Source organism: Giraffa tippelskirchi, chromosome 11 (assembly GCF_054371585.1).
Source record: "Giraffa tippelskirchi isolate mGirTip1 chromosome 11, T2T-mGirTip1v1.2.pri, whole genome shotgun sequence".
In the NCBI taxonomy this organism is placed as follows: Eukaryota; Metazoa; Chordata; class Mammalia; order Artiodactyla; family Giraffidae; genus Giraffa; species Giraffa tippelskirchi.
The window spans coordinates 78748449-78763825 of NC_137285.1; the positions used below are offsets into that span (position 1 = coordinate 78748449).

General features: G+C 54.8%; 1 protein-coding gene and 1 long non-coding RNA gene across 2 annotated transcripts in view; one reads left to right on the forward strand and one right to left on the reverse strand.

Moving 5' to 3' along the window:
* Positions 1-15377, forward strand: part of LOC145527777 (uncharacterized) — a 170297-nt gene that overhangs the window by 43798 nt on the left and 111122 nt on the right. Inside the window, exons 7-8 of the long non-coding RNA XR_014069858.1 lie at positions 2149-2260; positions 9794-9905. This is a non-coding gene — a long non-coding RNA (uncharacterized LOC145527777). The remainder of the gene's footprint in view (positions 1-2148; positions 2261-9793; positions 9906-15377) is intronic.
* LOC145527775 (uncharacterized) lies at positions 4283-6075 on the reverse strand. Its single transcript, XM_081545848.1, has 3 exons — positions 5911-6075; positions 5199-5511; positions 4283-4941 (listed from the first exon to the last, which is right to left on the reverse strand). The coding sequence occupies exons 1-3, from the start codon at positions 6043-6045 to the stop codon at positions 4727-4729; spliced, it is 663 nt and encodes a 220-aa protein (XP_081401974.1). The 5' UTR covers positions 6046-6075; the 3' UTR covers positions 4283-4726.

Sequence of the window (15377 nt, forward strand, 5' to 3'; positions counted from 1 at the left end):
TGTGTTGTTGTATTCCCAATAGCATACTGTCCTGCTGCTGCTGCTGCTGCGGCTAAGTCACTTCAGTCGTGTCTGACTCTGCATGACCCCATGGCCTGCAGCCTACCAGGCTCCTCCGTCCAGGACATTTTCCAGGCAAGAGTACTGGAGTGGGTCGCCATTGCCTTCTCCGATACTCTCCTGAGGATCCTAGTTTGGTCGTCTAATTTCCTTTCACACAACCTTGGATGTCCGTATCGGGGCTTTTTCGTCGGATTGTATTGACAATGTAGGCTCCTTTCTGTTTCCGTACCCCCTTTGCAATTCTTTGTTCGGTGCGAAAATGCATTGGCATTTTGGGAGGAATAGCATGGAAGCTGTGGATTGCCATGTGGGGCTGTGACATGATTTTCCCAATAGGAATTCTTTCAAGCCCTGAGCACAGCTTCTCTTTCCAGTGATTGGTGTGGGCTTGATCTTCCTCCTTCCATCTCTCGCCGTTTTGTGAGAACAGGTCCATCCTTCCCTTCTGGGGTAGATGGACTCGTGGGTATCACTTCAGTGAATGGCATTGTCAGTGGGGGTGATAATTCCCTTCTCATTGGAAGACTTTGCTGTGAGTATTAGAAATGCAAGTGACTTCTCTTCCCCTTCCTCCCTGTCCATGTCTCAGAGCCACCGGGAAACAGAGGCCTCATCCACGGTCACACAGGCCTGAGGGGGTGCAACTAGACTGTTGTTTCTTCAGGCCCTCAGTGCTGGACATCATCCGGGATACTCTGTGTGTGTCTTCCTCCGTCTGGTGTCCCTTCAGACCTTTCCCTAGTTTTCACAGGCTTGTTGTGTTGGCGTTCTTTGTCTGTTTGGAGACACATCCTTGATAAGCTTTGTGTTTCCACTCATTCGTCTCGCGATGTATGACCTGTCTTTTGCTTTTGTCATGAGGTCTTTCCCACAGTAGATATCTTTGATTTTGCAAAGTCCACTGTATTCTCTGGGTTTTTTTTGTGGACTGCCTTTTAGTTTTGTGTGTGAAGACTCAAAGCACGTGTCCGGTTTCTGCTCATTGTTCTTCTAGATTTGTGACAAGTTTTCATGGAAAGTTTGTCTAGGGATAACTGGAAGTGAACTCGGTGTAAGGTGTCAAGTCTCCATCTCCATTCATGTCATCCCCTGCAGTTTCCAATTCCCTGTTCCTGAGTGGTTTTGGAGACCTTGTGGGAAGGTTGGTTGCATTGGAGTTTGCATTTCCACCTTGATTCGATTCACACTGTTCTGCCCTCAGGGACACTGTCAAGGGGGAGTGAGGAGCAGCCTGCACTTCCAGCAGTGACCACACGGTGGGGCGAGTGCTGCTCTCCCCTCTGGGAGCCCCAGGCCACAGGCATCCCAGTGAGGAGCCAGCTCTGTGCTCAGCTGAAAGGAGTTAGTTAGTCTCTCAGGAGCCTCTGAGCCCTTGCCTTTGGATCACCCAGGGTGGGCATTTACTGGGACAGAAAAAATTGCCCTGAATTCCATGGACGGAAGAGCCTGGCTGTGTAGAGTTCGTGAGTTGCCGTGAATCAGACACAACTGAGGACACAAAAATTCAATAGATTAAAACACTTTTTGGGGGTGGGGGGGAGTGAAAGAGGGTGATGTGGGTTTTTTTGTCTTATATAACAGCCAAGGGAAATCTAGTTTAAACCTAAATTCACATAGATGGGAAAGGTATATCTCTCCGTCACCCTATTTAAAAAAAAAAAAACCTACTAAACTTTTCTGAAAGTTTATTTAGTAGCTTCCTTGAGCAGTTTACTGTGGAGCATTTTTTTTTTTTTTCTGTGACATTGGCCTCATTAAAAAGTACGGTTTGCCTTTACTGGATAATTTTGTTCATTGGTTTCTTAGGGAACCTTGGTAATATTTGAGTTTCCTGGGGAGTATGGTCACATGACCTGGCCCTGGCCAATCGGTGCGTTCCACCTCCCTGGCCACTGTGATTGGCTCCGGGCTGGGGCAGTGCCCAATCGGGGCCCAGGGCCGGGCCTCCCGTTGGAAGCCAGGGGAAGACAAGCTCTCGTCCTGCTGGGGTAGGGGAAGGGGTGTGGCCGGGGCAGGTCAGGCTCCAGCAGTGGGAGGGGCTTGAGGTCCGCCTGCGGCAGTTGGTGACGTTCCTGCTCCCCTCAGGGCAGAGCCGCCGGCCTGAGAATGAGGGCGCTGCTGAGCCCAGGGCCTGGGATGGCCCGTTGCTGCTGTGGTCCCAGAGCTCCACCCGAGACCTGAGGGAAGCCGTCTGCCCGTGAGTCCTCTCCCACTTGTCTGTCAGCTTGTTTGAAGCATGCTGGGTTTTCTGCCCAGCTGGCTAAGGGGAGTCCCTGGAAATGCAAGGGTGTGGGTTTTGGCAGACTTCAGGGAAGACATGCCAGATGAGGCTGGGAGACTCCAGGTTAATCTGGATTCAGGAGATATCTCTTCGGGCCAGCTAGTAATTGTAGGATAAGCCTAATGAGCCTTCAGAGGATGAAGAGAGTAACGTGCCAAGGTAGCAATCGATGTCCTCATTCGAGAGGATGAAGCTGGTGCTCAGAGAAGGGGGGAACTTGGCCACAGCAAGGAGGTGTGCACCCAGACAGGACCCCCCAGATCCGGCCATTGGAGCTCAGGGAGGCCACTGGTGTGGCTTGTCCCTGTGGCAGGGGCCGAGGCAGGCAGCCCACCCTGATTCCTGCGGGGGCCTGACTTGGGAAGTGCCATCTGGTAGCTTTGAGACTCACCAAACCAAATTGCACTGGAGAGAGGAGGGACACCTTCCTTCATCCACCCCCCACCCCCGCCGGATTCCCACATACCCTGACCCCTTTCTCTCGATTTCGGAGCCATTTCCAGAGTCCCGCTCATATGACCTCATTCGAAGTGCACTGTGGACGAGCTGCCATCTGCAGCTGCTACCACAGCAGCCAAGGGCTTTAGCTCCCGACTACCTCCCTTCCTTTGGAACTTGGGGGCCCTCTACTCCCCACTTGCACACCACAGACCTTTGCTGAGGATTGTGGGGACCCTCACTCAGTTTGCAGCACGTTGTAGCCATCCCTGTCCTCCCTTGAAACTCAGCTTGTGAGCTCCTTTGGAGCAGCGTGGCCCACCTGGCTGCAACGGAAGACACAGCTGACAGTGAAACAACAGCTTAGATCTGAGAGCCGGAAAGCTCTGTCAAAAGGGACCTCCCTCTTCACACCGTAGAGGCTGTAGGAGCCGCCAGGCTTTCGGAACCAGTGCTGGGGCCAAAATGACTCCACAGCTGTTTTCCTTCCTGGGGAGGGTTCTGGCTCGAGCGGGAATGGCTCAAGTCTCCTAAGGTTCTGAAAGCCCACTGTGTGCAGATTCACGGTACACAGAGAGGAAAAGGTGGAGTCCTACCCTGGAGGTGGTCACAGCTCACGGATGAGCCAGGCAGGCAGGCAGGCAGGGCATGAGAACACCTGAGCTGCCTTCATGAGTGAATGGTGTGGGGGCAGAGGAAGAGAAGCCGGTCTGCTCCCTCGTGTGGTGCCCAGGGCAGGTTGTCCCCAGAGGAAACCCTTACGACGGTGAGGACTATCACTGCTGTTTCCCAAGGGGTTCCGTCGGTGCGTGTCTTCCCCGGAGCGGTCAGGCCGTCTCTCAAGTACACTGGCCATGGGCATTGCCTCTCCTTGGAACTTCCCATGTGTTTCTCTTTTTTATGGAACAGTGATTTTCTAGAGTGGTTCTGGGCCACAAGGATGTTGGGTCATTTTCTAGCCTTCTGTCATGAAGAACGCTTTCCTGGGCATGGGGGTGGTTTGTTGTTCCAGCTCCCTTTCTTGGCTTCTTTTGGGAGCTGGTGCAACAAGAGGAGCTCAGCCTCTGCCTTCTGGCTGAGATGTCACCCTTCAAACAGCAATGCCTGCCTGGAGATAATGATGGCAGTTGCCAAAAGGGCTTCGTTTGGCACATGGTATCTTGAAAGGACGTACACCGTCCTTTCAGCTATCAAAGGCTAGTTCAAATGACATAAAAATGAGAACTCTCCAATGGAGTCTTACAGTAGGTGGAGAGTCCGAAAAACACTCCTTCAGTCATTTCACTGAGAGTCATTGATTGGGGACACCAAGAATATAGGAAGGAATGCAGAAAGAAAAGATGAAATTGTGTTCAGGATCGGGGGGAGGGATGAACAGGGCGTGCTTGCCTTGAATCCAGGCTTTGTTGGGGGGTGGGGCATAAAGATCGAACGGGTCTGAAACTACAAAGTGGTGATGGTAACACAGTATCACCAGAGTTACACAACAGTGATCCCAGATTGCAACAATGATGAAAAATTTACTAATCCCAACTTAACCAACAAAAATACAGGAAACCATACAAAAAATAAAACATCACCAGAAAGGTGGAAAGAAACCAAATGCAAAGCAGTTCAGGGGAAAGGAACTCCATGTCCCCTGGGGGCAGACCGAGTTGCCGGCATCCACGGTGAGCAGACAGGGATGGAGGCTGCAGAGCCGACCGCTCCCCTGGACGTGGTGTTTCCGGCAAGGGCTCTGGGTCTCTGTCCAGAGCGGGGGCTCTTTCTCCCTGCAGGGCTGGGTGAGTGATCGTGGGCATCTGGGTGTTGCGCGGGAGCCAGGGCAGGCTCTCCCTGCCGAGGCGGTGACTCCTCCTCTGCCTCGGGTTCTCTTGCCAAAGCCCGAGCAGGTAGAGGTGCACGTGGAGGTGGAGGTTCTCGCTGAGGGGGTGGGACATCATCTCACCCAGGGGGTGCCTGGGGCTGGGGGTCCTGCAGGCACGGAGATCCGATCTGCCCGGTGTGCTGGCCAGTACCCAGCTGGCCTGGTGTCTCTGCGAGGGCAAGTCTCGGTTCTCCATCTGCCCTCGGTGGATCCCTGGGTCCTGCACCTGGAGCCACCACCTCTTTAGGGACAGGTCTGGGAAGTGGAGCCTGGTTCCAGTTGGAGGCCAGTGCTAGAGTTGGGGGAGAAGCAAAGTTTGCCCACAGGCCAGCCTTGGCATGTGCGTACCCCGGGACAGAAACCTTCCAAGAGGTTCCCAAAGAATACCCAGCGTCAGATGTCTTTTGGGACTGAAGTGTGCAAGATGGGGGGCGGGGGGTGTGAGGCCAGCGCTTGCTGCAGGCCCAGCAGCAGCTTTCGGGGACTCGTCCCTGTGTAGCTCAGCACCCCTCCCCACACACTCCCGTGCACCAGCCCCAGCGTCCTCACCTCTGTGCTCTGGCGTGCTGGGCTCCAGGTCCTCCTGGTGCCTCAGAGGCCGGGGTTCTCTGGACTCTGGGTCGGAGCCGGGTGTGCTGAGCTCCGTGGCAGCCTCAGACTGGGCCGCCGGCTGTATCCTGGGCGGTGTCTCGGCAGCAGGCCTTCCCCACCTCCGCGTCTCCCCCGGTGGGGCTGATGCCTCCGTGGGCACGCTGACCTGGAGCCTGCACTGGGCCTCACGGGCGGGCGGGTGGTGCTCCGACCCCTCCCTCTGGGAGCTGGATGGGGTGTCCCCGTCCTCGGCCTCATCACGTGGGAAGCTCTGCAATGACAGTGACCGTCAGCCAGCCATGCTGGGAGTTTTCCGAGCTCGGCCTGGCCAGTGGAGCCGTTGCTTCTGCCTGCTCGAACTTCTCTTCCCAGAAGGGTCAGAGACGTGTGTCTGCTCAGATCCCCACCCGGGAGGAAAGAGACCCATCTGAGGGTGTGAGGTCAGCCTGGCGGGCCGGCGCTGCCCACACTCTCCCCATCCCGCCCAGCCTGCTCTCCCCTGGGGTGTGGACACAACTTGTCCGCAGGCTTCTGACCCCACATCCGCCTGGGCTTCCTTGAGGGGGACACAGCCCGAGAAACCCGCATCCCCACACACAGGCAAAGGACCCGGTGTTTCCGGGTGGCATGGGAGAGGTGGCCTGGCCCGGCCTGGGGCTCCCCGTGTTACCTTTCTGTTTCTCCGGGCAAAGGGCCAGAGGCCTCTCGGGGGTGTCCTGAGCCAACGTCGACAGGGTGCCCACGCACACTGCCTGTGAGCTCTCCTGAGGCCCCGGCCTCTGGGCAGGGGCAAACAGCAGAACATCTTGGCAGCAAGTGATCTGGCTGGGGGCTCCTCTCCGCTCTGGAGGCCTGGATACCCGGATTGCGGGTTCTGTTGGGTTCTGTTGCTGGCAGGTGACATCATTTCCTGGGGTTCGTGCTGAGGTCCCTTCCCCAAAACTTCCCAAGGGAATCTCTGGGTTTCTGACTGCTCGATCACCCCCCTTAGGCCATGTGCAGGCACAGTGACACCCACACGGCCCAGCCCACAGCCCTGGGGAGGCCTGGGTTCAGCCAGGGCCTGAGCTCCGAGGACCATGCTGCTCTCAGACCAGGCTCCTTCTTCTCATAAGTGGTGTGGCCCTTGACAACCATATGCCCCTCAGGGTTTCCCCAGTCTCTCCATCTGCAGAGTGGGGGTCATTCTCCCATCTGCTTCCTAGGCCTGTCGGCCTACGAGCAGCTCCATGCCTTTCCACCTGGGGCCGATATCACGTGGAGCTCGTGCGCTGAGACTTCAGAAAGAAAGATTCCATCCAGGGCTGGCACAGCACAGAATGGGGCAGAACGAGGCCTGGATGCGCCGTGGTACCCAGGAAAAGGCACTCCCCCTCCTGACTGTTTTGAGACCCCGCATCCAAGTTGGAGGACCGAAAGGAAGACTCGAAGGTCTCCCTCTCTTATAGAAAAGAGTAGCCAACTTTCTGGTCCTCTGTTTCCATTGAGATTCTGTTGAAGTGTCCCAGCTCGGCTTCTGCGGGTGGCTGAGCTTCTACTGGCTCCCTGCGTTCTTGTCTTTTCCTCTCCAAACCTTCCGTCCTTTTCCCCCTTCTGGGGTGGAAGGGCGCTGTCATTGCTTCTACCTTCGAGACAGATTGAGGAAAAGTCTGGACCATCGACTCCTTTCCTCTCTTTGGTTCCGTGTCTCTCTCTGGCTGTGTCCCTCTCTTTTCCTTTCTCAATTCCGTCTGTGTCTTCCTCTTTCTCTCTCGTGTGTGGATGGATGGATGGATGCTAGGGATGCACATGTATATGATTAGATGAGGGTTATGTTTTAGGGATAGGTTAGAGGGAGAGAAAGGCTTTAGGTCAGAGTTGGTCATGGGGGAAGGGTCAAGGGTGGTGGTGGTGTTTCTTGGAATCTGAGTGCTGTGCATTCTTCGTCTCTTTCCATATGAACCCCTTCTCAGATACACCACTTGCAAGGAGTCTCTCGTGTTCCGTTTCCTATCTTTTGCATTTGTGAATGCTTAGCTTCTCTGTTGTGAAGAGGTTCCATTGGATGGAAACCCAGTGGTGTACTTCGTTTACCTCTTTCCCTTACTTGAAGAGACCCATTTCGACCTCCGCCCAGCAAATGGCAAGGAGACTCTGATGTTAAGGAGCCTTTGACCTACGCTTCTTTCTAGCTATCTCATGACATCAGTCTTTAGGGTGAGGTTTTTCCCCGATATTGAGGTGGTATGAGATCAAAACCAATAGCGTTCTTCAGATGTAGCTGTCTGGTTTTCCCATGGACATTGATTGAAGAGGCTTTCCTGTTCCCATTTGGATATTCTCCCCGTCTGTGTCAGAGATGAGTTGACCATGGATGCTGGGGTTTGTTTCTGGACCCTCAACTTTATTCCATCGATCTGGATCTGTGTGTGTTGTTGTATTCCCAATAGCATACTGTCCTGCTGCTGCTGCTGCTGCGGCTAAGTCACTTCAGTCGTGTCTGACTCTGCATGACCCCATGGCCTGCAGCCTACCAGGCTCCTCCGTCCAGGACATTTTCCAGGCAAGAGTACTGGAGTGGGTCGCCATTGCCTTCTCCGATACTCTCCTGAGGATCCTAGTTTGGTCGTCTAATTTCCTTTCACACAACCTTGGATGTCCGTATCGGGGCTTTTTCGTCGGATTGTATTGACAATGTAGGCTCCTTTCTGTTTCCGTACCCCCTTTGCAATTCTTTGTTCGGTGCGAAAATGCATTGGCATTTTGGGAGGAATAGCATGGAAGCTGTGGATTGCCATGTGGGGCTGTGACATGATTTTCCCAATAGGAATTCTTTCAAGCCCTGAGCACAGCTTCTCTTTCCAGTGATTGGTGTGGGCTTGATCTTCCTCCTTCCATCTCTCGCCGTTTTGTGAGAACAGGTCCATCCTTCCCTTCTGGGGTAGATGGACTCGTGGGTATCAATTCAGTGAATGGCATTGGCAGTGGGGGTGATAATTCCCTTCTCATTGGAAGACTTTGCTGTGAGTATTAGAAATGCAAGTGACTTCTCTTCCCCTTCCTCCCTGTCCATGTCTCAGAGCCACCGGGAAACAGAGGCCTCATCCACGGTCACACAGGCCTGAGGGGGTGCAACTAGACTGTTGTTTCTTCAGGCCCTCAGTGCTGGACATCATCCGGGATACTCTGTGTGTGTCTTCCTCCGTCTGGTGTCCCTTCAGACCTTTCCCTAGTTTTCACAGGCTTGTTGTGTTGGCGTTCTTTGTCTGTTTGGAGACACATCCTTGATAAGCTTTGTGTTTCCACTCATTCGTCTCGCGATGTATGACCTGTCTTTTGCTTTTGTCATGAGGTCTTTCCCACAGTAGATATCTTTGATTTTGCAAAGTCCACTGTATTCTCTGGGTTTTTTTTGTGGACTGCCTTTTAGTTTTGTGTGTGAAGACTCAAAGCACGTGTCCGGTTTCTGCTCATTGTTCTTCTAGATTTGTGACAAGTTTTCATGGAAAGTTTGTCTAGGGATAACTGGAAGTGAACTCGGTGTAAGGTGTCCAGTCTCCATCTCCATTCATGTCATCCCCTGCAGTTTCCAATTCCCTGTTCCTGAGTGGTTTTGGAGACCTTGTGGGAAGGTTGGTTGCATTGGAGTTTGCATTTCCACCTTGATTCGATTCACACTGTTCTGCCCTCAGGGACACTGTCAAGGGGGAGTGAGGAGCAGCCTGCACTTCCAGCAGTGACCACACGGTGGGGCGAGTGCTGCTCTCCCCTCTGGGAGCCCCAGGCCACAGGCATCCCAGTGAGGAGCCAGCTCTGTGCTCAGCTGAAAGGAGTTAGTTAGTCTCTCAGGAGCCTCTGAGCCCTTGCCTTTGGATCACCCAGGGTGGGCATTTACTGGGACAGAAAAAATTGCCCTGAATTCCATGGACGGAAGAGCCTGGCTGTGTAGAGTTCGTGAGTTGCCGTGAATCAGACACAACTGAGGACACAAAAATTCAATAGATTAAAACACTTTTTGGGGGTGGGGGGGAGTGAAAGAGGGTGATGTGGGTTTTTTTGTCTTATATAACAGCCAAGGGAAATCTAGTTTAAACCTAAATTCACATAGATGGGAAAGGTATATCTCTCCGTCACCCTATTTAAAAAAAAAAAACCTACTAAACTTTTCTGAAAGTTTATTTAGTAGCTTCCTTGAGCAGTTTACTGTGGAGCATTTTTTTTTTTTTCTGTGACATTGGCCTCACTAAAAAGTACGGTTTGCCTTTACTGGATAATTTTGTTCATTGGTTTCTTAGAGAACCTTGGTAATATTTGAGTTTCCTGGGGAGTATGGTCACATGACCTGGCCCTGGCCAATCGGTGCGTTCCACCTCCCTGGCCACTGTGATTGGCTCCGGGCTGGGGCAGTGCCCAATCGGGGCCCAGGGCCGGGCCTCCCGTTGGAAGCCAGGGGAAGACGAGCTCTCGTCCTGCTGGGGTAGGGGAAGGGGTGGGGCCGGGGCAGGTCAGGCTCCAGCAGTGGGAGGGGCTTGAGGTCCGCCTGCGGCAGTTGGTGACGTTCCTGCTCCCCTCAGGGCAGAGCCGCCGGCCTGAGAATGAGGGCGCTGCTGAGCCCAGGGCCTGGGATGGCCCGTTGCTGCTGTGGTCCCAGAGCTCCACCCGAGACCTGAGGGAAGCCGTCTGCCCGTGAGTCCTCTCCCACTTGTCTGTCAGCTTGTTTGAAGCATGCTGGGTTTTCTGCCCAGCTGGCTAAGGGGAGTCCCTGGAAATGCAAGGGTGTGGGTTTTGGCAGACTTCAGGGAAGACATGCCAGATGAGCCTGGGAGACTCCAGGTTAATCTGGATTCAGGAGATATCTCTTCGGGCCAGCTAGTAATTGTAGGATAAGCCTAATGAGCCTTCAGAGGATGAAGAGAGTAACGTGCCAAGGTAGCAATCGATGTCCTCATTCGAGAGGATGAAGCTGGTGCTCAGAGAAGGGGGGAACTTGGCCACAGCAAGGAGGTGTGCACCCAGACAGGACCCCCCAGATCCGGCCATTGGAGCTCAGGGAGGCCACTGGTGTGGCTTGTCCCTGTGGCAGGGGCCGAGGCAGGCAGCCCACCCTGATTCCTGCGGGGGCCTGACTTGGGAAGTGCCATCTGGTAGCTTTGAGACTCACCAAACCAAATTGCACTGGAGAGAGGAGGGACACCTTCCTTCATCCACCCCCCACCCCCGCCGGATTCCCACATACCCTGACCCCTTTCTCTCGATTTCGGAGCCATTTCCAGAGTCCCGCTCATATGACCTCATTCGAAGTGCACTGTGGACGAGCTGCCATCTGCAGCTGCTACCACAGCAGCCAAGGGCTTTAGCTCCCGACTACCTCCCTTCCTTTGGAACTTGGGGGCCCTCTACTCCCCACTTGCACACCACAGACCTTTGCTGAGGATTGTGGGGACCCTCACTCAGTTTGCAGCACGTTGTAGCCATCCCTGTCCTCCCTTGAAACTCAGCTTGTGAGCTCCTTTGGAGCAGCGTGGCCCACCTGGCTGCAACGGAAGAGACACAGCTGACAGTGAAACAACAGCTTAGATCTGAGAGCCGGAAAGCTCTGTCAAAAGGGACCTCCCTCTTCACACCGTAGAGGCTGTAGGAGCCGCCAGGCTTTCGGAACCAGTGCTGGGGCCAAAATGACTCCACAGCTGTTTTCCTTCCTGGGGAGGGTTCTGGCTCGAGCGGGAATGGCTCAAGTCTCCTAAGGTTCTGAAAGCCCACTGTGTGCAGATTCACGGTACACAGAGAGGAAAAGGTGGAGTCCTACCCTGGAGGTGGTCACAGCTCACGGATGAGCCAGGCAGGCAGGCAGGCAGGGCATGAGAACACCTGAGCTGCCTTCATGAGTGAATGGTGTGGGGGCAGAGGAAGAGAAGCCGGTCTGCTCCCTCGTGTGGTGCCCAGGGCAGGTTGTCCCCAGAGGAAACCCTTACGACGGTGAGGACTATCACTGCTGTTTCCCAAGGGGTTCCGTCGGTGCGTGTCTTCCCCGGAGCGGTCAGGCCGTCTCTCAAGTACACTGGCCATGGGCATTGCCTCTCCTTGGAACTTCCCATGTGTTTCTCTTTTTTATGGAACAGTGATTTTCTAGAGTGGTTCTGGGCCACAAGGATGTTGGGTCATTTTCTAGCCTTCTGTCATGAAGAACGCTTTCCTGGGCATGGGGGTGGTTTGTTGTTCCAGCTCCCTTTCTTGGCTTCTTTTGGGAGCTGGTGCAACAAGAGGAGCTCAGCCTCTGCCTTCTGGCTGAGATGTCACCCTTCAAACAGCAATGCCTGCCTGGAGATAATGATGGCAGTTGCCAAAAGGGCTTCGTTTGGCACATGGTATCTTGAAAGGACGTACACCGTCCTTTCAGCTATCAAAGGCTAGTTCAAATGACATAAAAATGAGAACTCTCCAATGGAGTCTTACAGTAGGTGGAGAGTCCGAAAAACACTCCTTCAGTCATTTCACTGAGAGTCATTGATTGGGGACACCAAGAATATAGGAAGGAATGCAGAAAGAAAAGATGAAATTGTGTTCAGGATCGGGGGGAGGGATGAACAGGGCGTGCTTGCCTTGAATCCAGGCTTTGTTGGGGGGTGGGGCATAAAGATCGAACGGGTCTGAAACTACAAAGTGGTGATGGTAACACAGTATCACCAGAGTTACACAACAGTGATCCCAGATTGCAACAATGATGAAAAATTTACTAATCCCAACTTAACCAACAAAAATACAGGAAACCATACAAAAAATAAAACATCACCAGAAAGGTGGAAAGAAACCAAATGCAAAGCAGTTCAGGGGAAAGGAACTCCATGTCCCCTGGGGGCAGACCGAGTTGCCGGCATCCATGGTGAGCAGACAGGGATGGAGGCTGCAGAGCCGACCGCTCCCCTGGACGTGGTGTTTCCGGCAAGGGCTCTGGGTCTCTGTCCAGAGCGGGGGCTCTTTCTCCCTGCAGGGCTGGGTGAGTGATCGTGGGCATCTGGGTGTTGCGCGGGAGCCAGGGCAGGCTCTCCCTGCCGAGGCGGTGACTCCTCCTCTGCCTCGGGTTCTCTTGCCAAAGCCCGAGCAGGTAGAGGTGCACGTGGAGGTGGAGGTTCTCGCTGAGGGAGTGGGACATCATCTCACCCAGGGGGTGCCTGGGGCTGGGGGTCCTGCAGGCACGGAGATCCGATCTGCCCGGTGTGCTGGCCAGTACCCAGCTGGCCTGGTGTCTCTGCGAGGGCAAGTCTCGGTTCTCCATCTGCCCTCGGTGGATCCCTGGGTCCTGCACCTGGAGCCACCACCTCTTTAGGGACAGGTCTGGGAAGTGGAGCCTGGTTCCAGTTGGAGGCCAGTGCTAGAGTTGGGGGAGAAGCAAAGTTTGCCCACAGGCCAGCCTTGGCATGTGCGTACCCCGGGACAGAAACCTTCCAAGAGGTTCCCAAAGAATACCCAGCGTCAGATGTCTTTTGGGACTGAAGTGTGCAAGATGGGGGGCGGGGGGTGTGAGGCCAGCGCTTGCTGCAGGCCCAGCAGCAGCTTTCGGGGACTCGTCCCTGTGTAGCTCAGCACCCCTCCCCACACACTCCCGTGCACCAGCCCCAGCGTCCTCACCTCTGTGCTCTGGCGTGCTGGGCTCCAGGTCCTCCTGGTGCCTCAGAGGCCGGGGTTCTCTGGACTCTGGGTCGGAGCCGGGTGTGCTGAGCTCCGTGGCAGCCTCAGACTGGGCCGCCGGCTGTATCCTGGGCGGTGTCTCGGCAGCAGGCCTTCCCCACCTCCGCGTCTCCCCCGGTGGGGCTGATGCCTCCGTGGGCACGCTGACCTGGAGCCTGCACTGGGCCTCACGGGCGGGTGGGTGGTGCTCCGACCCCTCCCTCTGGGAGCTGGATGGGGTGTCCCCGTCCTCGGCCTCATCACGTGGGAAGCTCTGCAACGACAGTGACCGTCAGCCAGCCATGCTGGGAGTTTTCCGAGCTGGGCCTGGCCAGTGGAGCCGCTGCTTCTGCCTGCTCGAACTTCTCTTCCCAGAAGGGTCAGAGACGTGTGTCTGCTCAGATCCCCACCCGGGAGGAAAGAGACCCATCTGAGGGTGTGAGGTCAGCCTGGCGGGCCGGCGCTGCCCACACTCTCCCCATCCCGCCCAGCCTGCTCTCCCCTGGGGTGTGGACACAACTTGTCCACAGGCTTCTGACCCCACATCCGCCTGGGCTTCCTTGAGGGGGACACAGCCCGAGAAACCCGCATCCCCACACACAGGCAAAGGACCCGGTGTTTCCGGGTGGCATGGGAGAGGTGGCCTGGCCCGGCCTGGGGCTCCCCGTGTTACCTTTCTGTTTCTCCGGGCAAAGGGCCAGAGGCCTCTCGGGGGTGTCCTGAGCCAACGTCGACAGGGTGCCCACGCACACTGCCTGTGAGCTCTCCTGAGGCCCCGGCCTCTGGGCAGGGGCAAACAGCAGAACATCTTGGCAGCAAGTGATCTGGCTGGGGGCTCCTCTCCGCTCTGGAGGCCTGGATACCCGGATTGCGGGTTCTGTTGGGTTCTGTTGCCGGCAGGTGACATCATTTCCTGGGGTTCGTGCTGAGGTCCCTTCCCCAAAACTTCCCAAGGGAATCTCTGGGTTTCTGACTGCTCGATCACCCCCCTTAGGCCATGTGCAGGCACAGTGACACCCACACGGCCCAGCCCACAGCCCTGGGGAGGCCTGGGTTCAGCCAGGGCCTGAGCTCCGAGGACCATGCTGCTCTCAGACCAGGCTCCTTCTTCTCATAAGTGGTGTGGCCCTTGACAACCATATGCCCCTCAGGGTTTCCCCAGTCTCTCCATCTGCAGAGTGGGGGTCATTCTCCCATCTGCTTCCTAGGCCTGTCGGCCTACGAGCAGCTCCATGCCTTTCCACCTGGGGCCGATATCACGTGGAGCTCGTGCGCTGAGACTTCAGAAAGAAAGATTCCATCCAGGGCTGGCACAGCACAGAATGGGGCAGAACGAGGCCTGGATGCGCCGTGGTACCCAGGAAAAGGCACTCCCCCTCCTGACTGTTTTGAGACCCCGCATCCAAGTTGGAGGACCGAAAGGAAGACTCGAAGGTCTCCCTCTCTTATAGAAAAGAGTAGCCAACTTTCTGGTCCTCTGTTTCCATTGAGATTCTGTTGAAGTGTCCCAGCTCGGCTTCTGCGGGTGGCTGAGCTTCTACTGGCTCCCTGCGTTCTTGTCTTTTCCTCTCCAAACCTTCCGTCCTTTTCCCCCTTCTGGGGTGGAAGGGCGCTGTCATTGCTTCTACCTTCGAGACAGATTGAGGAAAAGTCTGGACCATCGACTCCTTTCCTCTCTTTGGTTCCGTGTCTCTCTCTGGCTGTGTCCCTCTCTTTTCCTTTCTCAATTCCGTCTGTGTCTTCCTCTTTCTCTCTCGTGTGTGGATGGATGGATGGATGCTAGGGATGCACATGTATATGATTAGATGAGGGTTATGTTTTAGGGATAGGTTAGAGGGAGAGAAAGGCTTTAGGTCAGAGTTGGTCATGGGGGAAGGGTCAAGGGTGGTGGTGGTGTTTCTTGGAATCTGAGTGCTGTGCATTCTTCGTCTCTTTCCATATGAACCCCTTCTCAGATACACCACTTGCAAGGAGTCTCTCGTGTTCCGTTTCCTATCTTTTGCATTTGTGAATGCTTAGCTTCTCTGTTGTGAAGAGGTTCCATTGGATGGAAACCCAGTGGTGTACTTCGTTTACCTCTTTCCCTTACTTGAAGAGACCCATTTCGACCTCCGCCCAGCAAATGGCAAGGAGACTCTGATGTTAAGGAGCCTTTGACCTACGCTTCTTTCTAGCTATCTCATGACATCAGTCTTTAGGGTGAGGTTTTTCCCCGATATTGAGGTGGTATGAGATCAAAACCAATAGCGTTCTTCAGATGTAGCTGTCTGGTTTTCCCATGGACATTGATTGAAGAGGCTTTCCTGTTCCCATTTGGATATTCTCCCCGTCTGTGTCAGAGATGAGTTGACCATGGATGCTGGGGTTTGTTTCTGGACCCTCAACTTTATTCCATCGATCTGGATCTGTGTGTGTTGTTGTATTCCCAATAGCATACTGTCCTGCTGCTGCTGCTGCTGCGGCTAAGTCACTTCAGTCGTGTCTGACTCTGCA